Source organism: Takifugu rubripes, chromosome 17, assembly GCF_901000725.2.
Source record: "Takifugu rubripes chromosome 17, fTakRub1.2, whole genome shotgun sequence".
Lineage (NCBI taxonomy): Eukaryota > Metazoa > Chordata > Actinopteri > Tetraodontiformes > Tetraodontidae > Takifugu > Takifugu rubripes.
The window spans coordinates 7,002,433-7,015,763 of record NC_042301.1 but is presented as its reverse complement, the minus strand read 5'-3'; the positions used below and the strand labels follow the sequence as shown (position 1 = coordinate 7,015,763).

The 13,331-nt window shown below is 41.4% G+C and overlaps 1 protein-coding gene across 4 annotated transcripts in view; it reads left to right on the top strand.

Annotated features, from left to right (window-relative positions):
- The window catches only part of dlc1 (DLC1 Rho GTPase activating protein), a 56,040-nt gene that overhangs the window by 1,905 nt on the left and 40,804 nt on the right, over positions 1-13,331 (top strand). For 2 of the 4 annotated variants that reach the window (XM_011618766.2, XM_011618765.2), the window contains exons 2-5: positions 1-1,111; positions 2,983-3,117; positions 3,305-3,397; positions 13,222-13,255. The exon at positions 1-1,111 is cut by the window's left edge. In XM_011618766.2, coding sequence (XP_011617068.2) covers positions 1-1,111; positions 2,983-3,117; positions 3,305-3,397; positions 13,222-13,255 — 1,373 coding nt within the window. Of the gene's footprint in view, positions 1,112-2,658; positions 2,887-2,982; positions 3,118-3,304; positions 3,398-13,221; positions 13,256-13,331 lie in introns of those variants that run through there. The other 2 variants (XM_011618767.2, XM_011618768.2) reach the window with 2 other exon arrangements.

The following is a 13,331-nucleotide window of genomic DNA, read 5'->3' as shown; positions in this document are numbered from 1 at the left end:
AAACCACCAGCAAACAATGGAGAACTACGCAGAGGGTTACAGCAGACCTCTGGGAACCTTTGACATCACTCTAACCCAATCCTCTGCTGCTGGAGCCAGATCTCCAAATGACCCTCCCGATGCAGAAGCAGAGAAAATGTCCAACCCTGAGCAAGTTGATGGAAGACTAATGGACCGGACACATCACTTAATGGAAAATGGTGATAAGATGTCACAGGCTGGTAAAGCTATGGAACCGCTTACGATTTTAGCAGAATGTGAGTGTGGAATTGAAAGCGGCAGCTCAGATTCTACCAGTAACCTGGATGGATTAAAACCAGAGCCTCTGAGTCAAAATGCAGGACTTAAACACAACATGAAGACCTGCGAAGAAGGAAAGCAAAGTCTCCATGGCTGCACTGTGGCAGCGGATGAGATGCAAGGGAGGGAAATATCCAGCGAGACATTCTTGGTGCCTTTTAATGCTGCGATGACACCACACAAAGATGGAGCAAAGCAAAATAAGGAAGGACTTAGATTTGGGGAGGAGGTGTCATCCTTCTCGCTAAATAAAAATGTGGACACTGGTAATTCTGGAAGTGCCATGGAGACATATTTGGAAACGACCTGTGCAAGAGATGACCAAGGTGGAAGCTCCATGGTCAGCATTTCAGCTTGCCATGAAACTCAAAGTGTAGCTCCACAGCAGTTTGGAAATAGCTGCTTACAACTGGATCCAATCCCAGAAGTTAGCCACAGTGTGCTACATGACACCCCGTTACACCCCAGTAAGAACTCTAACTTTACCCCAAACCCAGATGTTCAGCAGTCCTACATGGATGATAATTACATAACTGCTGAAAAGGTCTCCCAAAATGTGCCTCTATGCTCAGCAGAGGACTGTGCTGAGCTCTCGCCAAAGCTTCTACATAGCAACCAAGAGGCATCTGGTTGGGACTCACCTGGCTGTGGGGTGGCGGACGGTTATACTGGATGCACACCAGCAGCCAAAAACTCTGAGATGAAGGCAGAATTAGCAGACTTGCTCAAAAACTGTGATGCACAAGGTTATAGCCTGGTTGGCATTAATCAGCCTGGAGCCAACGGAGAGGGTGAAGTGCGCACTAAAAAGGTAAGTTGTCTTGAACCGTGCAAACATGTTTCAGACTTCGAATGTTTGAACCCATTTTGTGTTTCACTGCTCCACTGACTCAGCTCAAAGGCTGAGCTGATTTTTATTGCTCAAACGGGGCCTCTGGAATCACTTTTTCTCCCACATGCTAAGAAGCAACGTGCACAACAATGACTTTACTCTCATGTGCTTTTCAACCACTCTTAGCAAACCAAGGTCCTGTAGAGGAAGGTTGAGGGGCTGCATGAAGAAGGAGGGACTAAAAGCTATATTATATACATATTAAAAAAAATCTATTCCTCGCCTACCTGGGCAGTACCTCCTTCAGACTCGGGTCCTCTACCAGAGGCCTGGGAGTCTGGTATTTGTTGGAGCCATCTCTCCCATAGTAATACTCCATCAGTAGTCCATCAGATTCTCTGCTCTGCTCCATGAATGCCTTGTTCCAGTAGCCAATTTGACATCAGATACCCGACCGGGTCATATGTATATATACACACACACACACAAAAATATCTCCAACATGAATGTTGGCTGCTTTATTGAATATTTTTTGTTGGATACAGTTAAGGGTGACAAAAATAAAAGGTGACAGCATGAGCAATAACAATATTTATACTGTGTTATTTTCAAAAAATAACTACCAAGGGATGCATTAAACCATCGTGTTTGGGAACAATTCTCAATTCTTCAATCATCCAGTTGTTCAAATTTCCATATTATAAGCATCCTGTGCTGTGAAACTTTCAGCTTGTGTGGCCCAACTAACCTGAAAGAATGAGACAGACACAACCTGGTGATATCAGAATCTCTTCCTTTATATCCAAACAGCCACGTTGAACTGAGTCTGGGCTCTATGTTGATGCCTTTATCCAGCAGGAAAAGCAGCAGTTTGGCAGAAAGCAATGGAGAAAGTGGGAGGAGAGTTGAAACAGTGTGGGAACTGTCTCCATTCTCTAAAAACAGGAAGCTGAGAGGAATGTGATAGAAACCTAAAAAGGATGGGAAAGAAAGAAAATGACCCTTCTGAGGAGACAAAAACCACAAAAATGTCTCATCAAAACCATCCCGGAGCCTCATTGAAGTTGTTCTGGCCTGTTTTTATTTTGCATTCTCGTGGTTATTGGTTTTTCATTTTTGGTTGATCCTTGTGTTCATTCAGAGGCGTCGGGAAGAAGTCATTGTTCCACCACCACACAGTTTCATTGTGAAACTCCTAGAAGGGCCAAGGCAGCTTATCCTGCCATCAGTCAGGAATGTTAGTAAATACATCAATGTGTGACGCATTTCCAGAGACATGACCCTCAACACGTCTTCTTTCTCAGCCAGATTCTAACACAACAGAAGTGTAAAAACACAGTCAGAATCAAATCATGTTATCTCACACACACACACACACACACACACACACACACACACACACACACACACACACACACACACACACACAAAATTAAAGAAGTGAATTACTGTAAAAATTGTATTAATCTGATATTAAGTGTTTAGACAGGTGGTGATGCTTGTTTTACTCCACTTTTACCACACGAGGGCAGCCTACTCAAATGCCATCATTAAAAAAACTTTTGAGGTTAAAAAGAAAATCTGAAACTCACCATATCCACATCAAGGGTGGAAGGGACAGGATAAGATTCAGTGAAAGCAGTATATATAACAGCCACGAGCAGGAGAAATGGGTGCAAAACACTCATTCATATATAAAAATATATGATAAAAAACAGAATGTATAGAGGGTTTCACCAAAGGAGCTGCCAGAGGTTCTAGTTAAATTTGCATGTATTGTTATTTTTTTTAGTTTTATTAGTGATAGTAGACAGTGCAGTTACATTCAGCCCTTGTTTTTCCTTCTGCAGCATGAACGTGCCCGTCTGGATTCCATGGTGCTGCTGCTGATCAAGCTGGACCAGCTGGACCAAGAAATTCAGAATGCCCTGAGCACCACCTCATCCATGTACAGCAGTCCAACCCTTCAGCGACGGCCACCTCGGGTAGGCGCCTGCACATTATCTCAGATCAGTGGCTACAATGGAAACAGTGGTGTTCCAACATTCTTCTCACGGTCCACGTGTAGACTGACAATATGGAAGACACTGAATAGTAGAAAACCTGAATAGTAAAAAACCTGAAGCATCAATGTGATATCAGCATTTTGGTTTTTGTTTATTACTTCTGCAGGACTTTACTTTAGCAACTGTGCCACCAAACCGCCAAAATGTCACATGCACTTCAGGAGCTTCGGCCGCCCTTGGAGCGAAGCCCAAATGTGGGGTAAGTCAACAAATGTTCTTTATCAAGTCATAAAGGAAGTGTCAGCCTTCAGACTGTGTCTGTACAGTGTTAATCATTTACACGGTGTATTCTGTGCATGAGCACATCATCCAGAATCATCACACTCTATTGCAGCTTTATGAATCTTCCAGCTGTTGGAATGTCTCCTGGCACTGGGGCTGAACCAGCGCGTTGTTAAGAGTCTATAATTAGCTGCTTCTAAACATCTAGACAAACTCTCTCCAACAAAAGGTTCAGAAAAGGGTTCGGGGGTGAAAAGCCAAGGCGGGAGCGACAAAAGGGGGACACGCTTCAGCTGAGATGTGTGTCTTCTGATCCCTTGTTTACTTAATGACTTTTTCAGTTTTCCTGTGCATGGCAACAAGGCCAGGGGGAATAAAGCTGTCATCCAGCAGACTGAGCAGTGGAGCAAACATTTACGAGTGACTCATAAATGAATTAATAAAAGCCATGAACAGATGTGAAGGAGAAGTGATCCACAAGAGAATTATTGGAAATCTAAAACATTCCTGACTATTTATTGTGATGCTGAGTGAAATATATGACTTGCTGCTAAGCTACATTAGGACTTGCAGTTTCTGTAACTTTCCTGTAATAATAAAGTAACTCTGAGATTGGGAACAGTTAACCACACTCCGGCAACTGGAAGGCGGTTCCCAGTAGAGAGCGTGTGGAGTAACTGAGGAAGACCAAAGAAATGAATACTGAATCCTTTCAGACTGAACATGTTATTACATCCACCTCATCCTCTTAAGTTAAACAATAAAAATACTTTAAATGATAAAAATAAACATGTGACACCAACATAACTTTAACTACTTTACATTTCTGGACAAATTAGTGTTTACTATCATAGTGCAAGAAATTACTACTGTAAATAAGTGTTTGACTGCTGCACACTATATACTTAATCACAGAGTATGTGATATTAAAAGGAATATCCAACTCTAGAATTTAATTCATTTATGTAATATTTTCTTCCAGTCATTATTTTAATTATTATGAAATGTATTTATTTTGTTTTTCTCCTTTTGATAAATGAACCAGACCTACTTCCAATGAAACAATCTAATCTTCAAACATATTTTTCTTAAATTAAAATTAATCCATCTTTAAGGATTTATGGAGTTCAGATAATAATTGAATTTAAAACAGCATCAATAATAGAAAAAATATGCAACAAAGAAATTCACAAATACATTTAGCAAATATCCTGAGTAAAATGTAACACACACAAGTGCGTCCCTGAGCGTGCTTGTGTACATATAAATATGTGTGTGTGCATGGGGGTGTAAGGATAGACTTTATTCATACGTGCAGTGGATTTTATGGAGCTGTGTCCTATTTTTTGACCCACAGCCAGAGCCACCTCCTCCATACTAAGCACGGAGCCCGCTCCCACTTTTACCCCGTGCTTTCTGCTCAGCCCGGCTAAACCAGCGTTGGCCGCCATGACGGCCGCACGCGGTTGGCCGCCACACACACATACACACTCACTAAACTAATACAAAACCACGAAACACCACACAAAATCAAACTATATTCACCAACATTCATAAACACAAAGGATAGAATAAATAAAAAAGCACTTTTGCACAATTCCTCTCTATCTCCGTCTTCCACTCACACACTTCCCACCAGAAGAAAAAGAAGATAAAGTTGACCAGATGGAGGTCAAGCCTGAGCAGCTGTGACTTCACCACTCTGGGCCACCCCAACATAATACACAAAGGCTCACAAGCCCGAGACCTTCAGGGGTACAACACCAACCAGACAAGAACACCGACTGACTATGGCAAGTAAAACAGCATCGGCATGGCACCCAAGGGTGGCAGGAATGGAGGGCCTAGTGTCACCCCAGCAGAGGAAAGGACCAAAAATCCTGAGATGATTTGTGTCGTCATCTGAGCAGCTCAGGTGGAAGCTGTCATGAGTGTTAATGCAACAAAAAAGGAAAGCTTCCAAATAACTGTTAAACTGGCTCTCTACAAACATTAAATGCAACTCTTGTAACGCCACAGATGTCCCACCACCTATTGTGTATTTGCCTTCCTGCCCACATGCTCCTGCTTATGTGCATGTGGCTGATGGACTGACACTCACTTGCTGGGCTACAGACCTTTCATTAGTGCGATTGAAGTATTGGATCCAATGGTTAAATTTGTGTCTCATAGCTGGTTGAGCTCGTGGTTATTGTTCTTATGCAGGTGGCTGTTGTTTCTGCAGTACCGGTGGGGTGAACACCTAACAGATGTTGGGCCACAGCAGGTACTTTTCTCTCATGGGAACTACTATTCTTTGGTAAGAGTGTTTTTGTTGGCAGGTTTCCATGACTTGCCTGGTGTAGCAGGATCTTGGGCTTACCTGCATTGTTTTGTTGAGGCAGATAACGTTGAGTGTTTAGATCCACTTCACATATGAATAATAAAACTTTCTTTAGTTGTCCTGATAAAAGGCAAAGACCTTTGAAATCTGGTGTGGCTTTACAGGTGAGGTGCTGCCCTGTACCAACCCTAATCTGCTCCCTCTTTGCTACACATTTCTTAACAGGGCAACCTTTGACCTAGTGTTTGGATGTGTATCGTGTCTCCATGGCAACAGTTGCCCAAACTCATCTACTGTCATCTACAGGTGGTTTTCCAGTATTTGTGAAAAGGACAGCACAAAAACCAGACAAAGCATGTATTTGTGTGTGTGTGTGTGTGTGTGTGTGTGTGTGTGTGTGTGTGTGTGTGTTGATGTTTGTTAACATGTTAACACTCCTGTGGTTCTAGTTTCTATTTGAGCCTCAAAAATAAGGCAGTATATGAAAGAAACAAGCCATCCTCTATCACAGACTTAGTATATGTTCATGTATTGTATTTAAAGCCGCTTTACTTACAACTGTTTTATTTAAAAGAGTAGAGGTTTATTATCACTATTATTGTTGGTAAAGGTCTGTATGGTTGTAAAAAAAAAAAAGGGAGATAGTATTTGTGTAGCTAAGAAAGTCCCAGGATGTCCATAAAGAAGTTTTAAATATATTTTATTGGATGAAAAGTGTTTTCTCTATGGTATTCAGTACTAGGACAGCCCACTTTTAGACATCTAGGCTGATCTACATCCATATCACAAACGTGTTGTGTAAGTCGACTTGTCCGTAATGTTAAGGACGGAGGGCTGATGCTGTGACTTCCAATTACTTCGTCCAGGTGGTCCACATCTCCTTTGCAGTGGTTGTCATCCAGGATGTTGGCTGATTTCCTGTCCTCACAAACACTGACCTCAGTCATGTGGTGCCACATGCTGAGGACGAAATTCGTCTTTGTCTCTGGGGGTAAGACAAGAGTGGTCATGAGGGAGAAGGTCTGTCTCTCTCTGTCTCTTGGTACAAGGAGGGCAGGGGAGCTCAGGTGTATTGCTCCTAACATTTTCAGCCATGGAGATCTTCCTCTGGAGGAGCTGCTAGACGAGTTATCACAAGTTTGTCTGAGATCAGTCAGTAGCATCTTGTGTGTGTCTGTCGGATGTAGCTTTGTGCTTCAGTCCACCCCTAACGTAATCAGGAAAAGCAACCATATCATAAGGTGGGTCTATCCTGATGGGAGATGACTGTTTGGGAAAGAGATGATTTATGAACAGACTTTTTAATTTTGGACAGGCAGAGAAATTGTTTGTCAGTTGTACATAATTAGCTCTTTATCTGTCTTTGGACTGGTGGACAATAGAAGTGCTGTGGTTTGCGTGCTAAGGTCACTAGCAGATCTCTGCTCTGTCCTTCCTCTCTGTTCCGCTTTGGCAGCCTTAGAACCCCCAAACATCCTCTATCCCAGGGGTCACCAACCTTTTTGAAACCAAGAGCTAAGTCATGGGTACCGAGTCGTGTGAAGGGCTACCGCTTAACACACTCCTCTAAAATAACAAATTGTCTGGTGCCTCTTTCTGGTGTGTGTGTGTGTGTGTGTGTGTGTGTGTGTGTGTGTCTGTGTGTGTGTCAATAACTGAGAGTGAATAACAGAAAAGATCAATATTCAACACTTTATTATTATTAATCTCAGCAATTGTTCAGATGATCACTTCTACATTTGATCAGAAAAAAAATGAGTTTTCACCAGACCCTTTCAACCATAAGAAACTAAACCATTTTAACAATTCATAAACTATGTTGAACCATGTTTTAAAAAGTTATGCAACATTTAAAAAAAATTAACTTTCATATTGAATAAATCTTAACTGAACAAATCTACTGCAATTCTGTTCAAAATCTGTTACATTTTATAAACACACTTTTTGGCTCAGGGGCCTTCTCTGACTGTAGAATGCTTCCCGGTGGGTAGCTGGCATTGTAGCTTTCATGACGCGTAGTGAAGCGTCTCTCCACATTGTGCTGCTTCACTGTCATCACAGTCACCCCACAAATGCAACATACACACCTTCCTTTCACAGTAGTAAAAAATTACTCTTCCTCCCTTTCACTTTGAAAATGATAATTTTACTGTTTTCTTTTTGCCATGTTTTTGGGGTAGAAAATTGCACTCCACTCACCATCTTCACTGCCCGCTAGTTTATTCTCCACAAGCGCAAAGGTTCTTTCATGCGCACTATACTGACCTTTGAACTAGGTCAGGGTTCACCTTCACTTTATTTATATTTTTATTTATTTTTAAGACATTGTCATTTTAAAATCTATGTAAATGCAGGTGTGATTTAAATAAAATAGCGGTAGAAAAAAATTTCTTAGATGCACCTCACTTGCGAGTTTTGCTATTTTTAGAACAGGTTTGCGGGCGACTCATGTGGTCATTGCGGGCAACTTGGTGCCCTCGGGCACTGTGTTGGTGACCCCTGCTCTATCCAAACCACACCTTCCCAAAGTTTCAATCATGCTTCCTACTTTCACCACCTTTTATTTAACCCTACAACAGTTCCTCCTCGTCCTCCTCTTCCTCATCCTTGGACAGAACTTGCAGCCCCATATTTAACCTAGTCTCGGGCAATAGAGGCTCTTGGTTATGTCCTTGTCCCTAAAGTCACTCACAGCAGTTCCAAGGAGACAAACACAATCTTGGTGTAGGTTAGAAAAGAAAATGGCTCGTCTTTGGAGCAGGATGTGAAAGATTAACTCCTCCTCACCCCCAGAGGAAATCTTGCTTTTCCTGTTGATTCAAGTTTAGAACCAATGAATAAAGCACTCCAGGAACAGGATAGAAGGATTTGCTGCATTAGATAAACTTTTTTTTCACTTGCTAGAGTAACAGAAATAAACCATTTAGGCATTAGACAGATCCAAAGCGTTTGTGCATCCCAGTCTAACATTCAGAACGTTTCCTTCACAAGAAAATTGTGAAACTCTTTTTACCTAAAATAAATTCCATTACTGTCTCAAGTCTTTTTACAAAAGCTGAAAACCAAGTGACAATTACCTATTATGTTAAACTCACCGTATAAAAGCAAAGAACAGAAAATAAACAACATAAATAATCATAGAAGGAACACAAAGTATTACATCGTATCTGTCTGTCTGTCTGTCTGTCTGTCTGTCTGTCTGTCTGTCTGTCTGTCTGTCTGTCTGTCTACATACATACTTGAATTGGGCCTTTTATTGTTACTATTTCTGGTGGCACTTCCACACTAATGGCAGCAACAATGCAGCAGCAACTAAGCCAACAGTCAATGTCCTGTTGTCCTGCTGTCCTGCCAAATTAAACCCTGTGTTGCCTGAGATTGACTCGGTGAAGCCGTGTCTTCTGCATTTTCTGCTAAGTGAGTAAGCTGTCTGTCTGCCATCGGACTGTCCTGGAGTCTTCGGCTGCATGCTGTAATCCCTGTGTATTGTCAGTCCATTCTCCATTCTCTCTCAGAAATCTCAGCCTGTAATCCCCAGGCTTGTTTAGTTAATGCTGTGGGGATCATGAGGCTAGACCCATTAACTATTTTCCATTAATTACAAACTGAACCTCGTGTAGAACAACAGCAGGTAGATCAACTCTGTGTTTGCTATCCTTGGGAAATCAATAGAATTGTCTGAAGACAAGCTGTATTTTGTGTTATTGCATTGTGCAATTCATGTATTGTTGAGTACTTTACTGCTAACCTGCCTCAGAGGGTTGCCAGCTGCCAGCACTAATGTTCATGGAGCCTATCATTTGCTGCATCCTTGTATGCCAACTTCTTTATTATTAGCTGTTTGTTTTTCTTCTCTGTATTGGTTTAATTGAGCTGGTCCTATACGTGTGTGGACAGTGCTTTTAGACCCACCAGGTATCTGTTGAGTCTCTTAGTCCTTGTGGCCTTGATGTACTGATCAGTTGTTTCCAACAAATGGTTCTCCCATTTGTTGTCTGCTTCTTGTCGTCGTTGTTGTTGTTCATGCTCAGCAACAGCTTAAAAGAGACTTATTACCATGTTCGGGGATGGATTCAAAGACCAGTCAAAAAGTTCACAGTTTAGGTTTGGGGGGCCCAACTCTTATTCCCACCAGACTCTGCCTGAAACCAGAAGCCTGTTGGCTTTCTCTTGTAAACAAATGTGGAGTCACTTCTGTCAGGCCTTCTGTCAGGCAGCCTCACTCATTCAGAAGTGAGTTTATGATTTGTGAGTGAATGGCAGAATGAGGCCCTTGTATCTCTCGGCCACCGTACTTGTAGGTGGTGTGTCTGCAGTAGAAGTTTAACCTTCTACACAACTAAAGACGAGTAAACTGAGCTGAAGATTTCACAGCAGTTTTCCTTTAAAATCAAAGTTAATTTTAACATCTGATACTAATATACAGCTTTCGCACAAAATGTTCTGATGCATCATTAAACTAGCTTATCGCATCACTTCCTGTCGACACGCTTGTAGCACATGGAAACTCTCAAAGTGTGAGAAGAGGATGCAGTTGGAAAGCACGGGGGTGAGGGTTGGCTGACTTTTCCTCAAAGGGGGAAAAAAAGAAAATGCTTCCCACATTTCTTTTTGCACATGCACTTAGGGGTCACCAGAGCATGGAAAACAAATTCTTGTATATGTGTCGGACTAAAAAGAGCATTAGAACATTCAAAAAACCCAAATAGATCCAGATTTCATGTAATGTCCCTGGACACAGCAGACACAGATACACAATCACACAGGTTCCAAAAGAAGTTTTAAAAAGAAATCACACTCTGACAGCTGTGCAAAGATAAAACAGCTTAATTTATTTGTGTATGTTTAGGGAAACATACAATAATGACCGCCTGCTTCTATATATTTAATAAGGTTAAAATGGCATAAATAGAGTAGCTTCATATGAACCCTTGTTGTCTCTGAAGGTACAACACAACACACACACACACACACACACACACACACACACACACACACACACACAAACTGTAGAGTTGGTGCTGGAGCCACCAGCTAACTTGACCATAAGCCATCTGCATCAATTTAGCTGTTTGCGTTAAGTGGTGAGGAAAAGGTTTGGGTTAGCATGAGCCTCTTAATCCTTGGCCCTGTGGGTGGTCAAACACAGACCTACACACATACTGCAGATAGAGAGGAGGAGGGGGCCTGGGATTGCTCAGATATGCTAAAGAGCCACATACCAGCAGCTTCAAACCTCCGATGCTGGCATATAAACACCATTCATGTGCACGTAACAGTGTGGGGTTGATTATTATTTGGTAGGTTTTTAAAATGATTTGTTTTCCTTTTTAGGGATATCCTTGCTTTATGTATGGATTGGAATAGGCAGAAACCCCCTTTTTCCATGATAACCTCCTCTTATGTTAAAAAATGAGCTTGACATGAGAGTTGAATCATGCAGACGTACTTGCAGCTACTCCAGTCACACTCTGCACCCCTGCCTGCCCCACACTACCCTGCTGCAGTAAACAAGTGATATGAAATGAGGCAGCTGATGTGTGTGTATGTGTGTGTGTGTGTGTGTGTGTGTGTGTGTGTGTGTGTGTGTGTGTGTGTGTGTGTGTGCTACTCAGCGGACACCTGACATGTCCTGGACAACTTCACTCTGGCAACCTGCATAGCAGCATGCAGGGAATGTGTTCAGCCAATATACCATAGCTGCTGTGTTTTGAACACAGTGGTACTTACTGGTACTGTTCATTCCCAGTTTTCCCTCCTTGGTCTCATAGTCACAAATGCTCATCTATTCTAGAGAAGGTTAAACTCTCTCGAATAGATGCCGTCATGGGTCATGGACAGAAACTCGTGGTGTTGCGTTTACACAATAGGAATGGGGCACACTGGTCAACTGAAATGTCTGAGCTATCCAGACCTCCCATACTGACCAGTTTACTACAGGACATTCCACTCACTGATTCTGGACTTTTTTCCAATTATCACATGTGTGGAATTGTGCTATTTATCTTTTTGAGTTCAAATCAAGTGTAGTTTTATTCATATTTAATAGTTGGGTAGTTTTCACCTGAAAACTCAACAAAATTAAATGTAGAATTACTGCAGCTAGAGCAAGAAGTAACATTAACTTTGTAACAGAGGAGAGGGAGAAGGAAAAAAGAATGAGAGGGAAGGAAGGAAAAACAAACAGTAAGAAAGAAATGCCTGGAAAGAAGGGAAGTTGAAAACAGGTTGTAAGCATTGAAGTGGCTGAACATGGGAATGCAGCCAGCCAGGAAGTGTTTTGGCTGCAAAAGCAGGAGAAATGTAATTGAGTCCAACAGCTGATGCAGCACAAGATACATCCATGTCTGATGTTACCTTGTGATTTAGTGATGTAGTAGCAGGAAGGAGTCATCATTTTGTCTTTCTCCCTCATCTCTTCAGGGCGACAGGCAGCAATAAATTCTTATACTTAGATAATTTTATCTCCTTTGTTTTGAAACCTGACCCATGAAGTCGGGAAATGCTGTTTTTGCCCACACAATCTGTGTGGCTAACAGGTGAATGATCCAGGCAGCTTTTCCACTGTTCAATATAGCGTCTTATACAATCAAAATTGTTTCAAGGCCTTTCCAGAATCCCAGGGCCTGACCCCAGACAAGCAACAGTGGCAAGGAAATTACAAAAACAGCTAAAAGGAAATAAAAGGATTCGTCCAACACTTTCCCCAAAACATTAATGTCAACTGTATGAGAGCAGCCATTGTGTTCCCTCAGGAGATCATGTCACGCTTCTCTTGGTGGGACAGGACAAATAAAAGCCCCCTTGATAACTGATAGAACATGGGGTCCATTGAGATTTTCCTGTTCCATGAAGCTGTCAGTTATTCTTCTGCGCTGGGCTAAATTAAGCATGGATGCAACTCAACATCCAGACAGAATAGTTTTTATAACAGGAATTTCAAAAGATTAAAGATGATGTTTCAAAACTGGGAACAGACACAAGCAACAAGAGTGTTTAAGCTTTGGTTTATCTGTGCAGCACCAAAGTGTAAAAAGCTCCAGCATCTTTATTCCTCCTCCAGATTTTAGCCCCTAATATTTATTATCTATTATTAACACGTAATAGAAATATTTACTAATCTTTCCCCAAATATAATAAAAATAGAAAAAGCATATATGGTAATAATGTAAAATATATATTTATATATACATGCATATGTGCGTCACAAATGAAATAACAATCCAGATAGAATGATGAATGTCTCCTGTCACGTTTAATCACCCTACACATGTTATAGCATCACTACTATTCTGGAGAAGTTTATTAATAAAGTATTAAGTAGTTAAGTAATCATTTTGACTTTAATCCATGCTGTATGTACAGGGGAACATGCAACACATCTAAGGTTTGAAAATTTAAGCAGAGGTCTTTGATTTCCTGCTTTGTTTAATTTTACTTGTGAGTGATGATATAATCTTTTGTCTTCTCTATTCCAGGGCGGCTCCAATATTCCTGAGAAAGAAAAGGCTGGTAGGTTCTTGCTGTTTTTTGCATTCATGGAAGAGACATTTGACTGAATTGACTGTTAAATATGTGAATTTGAAGA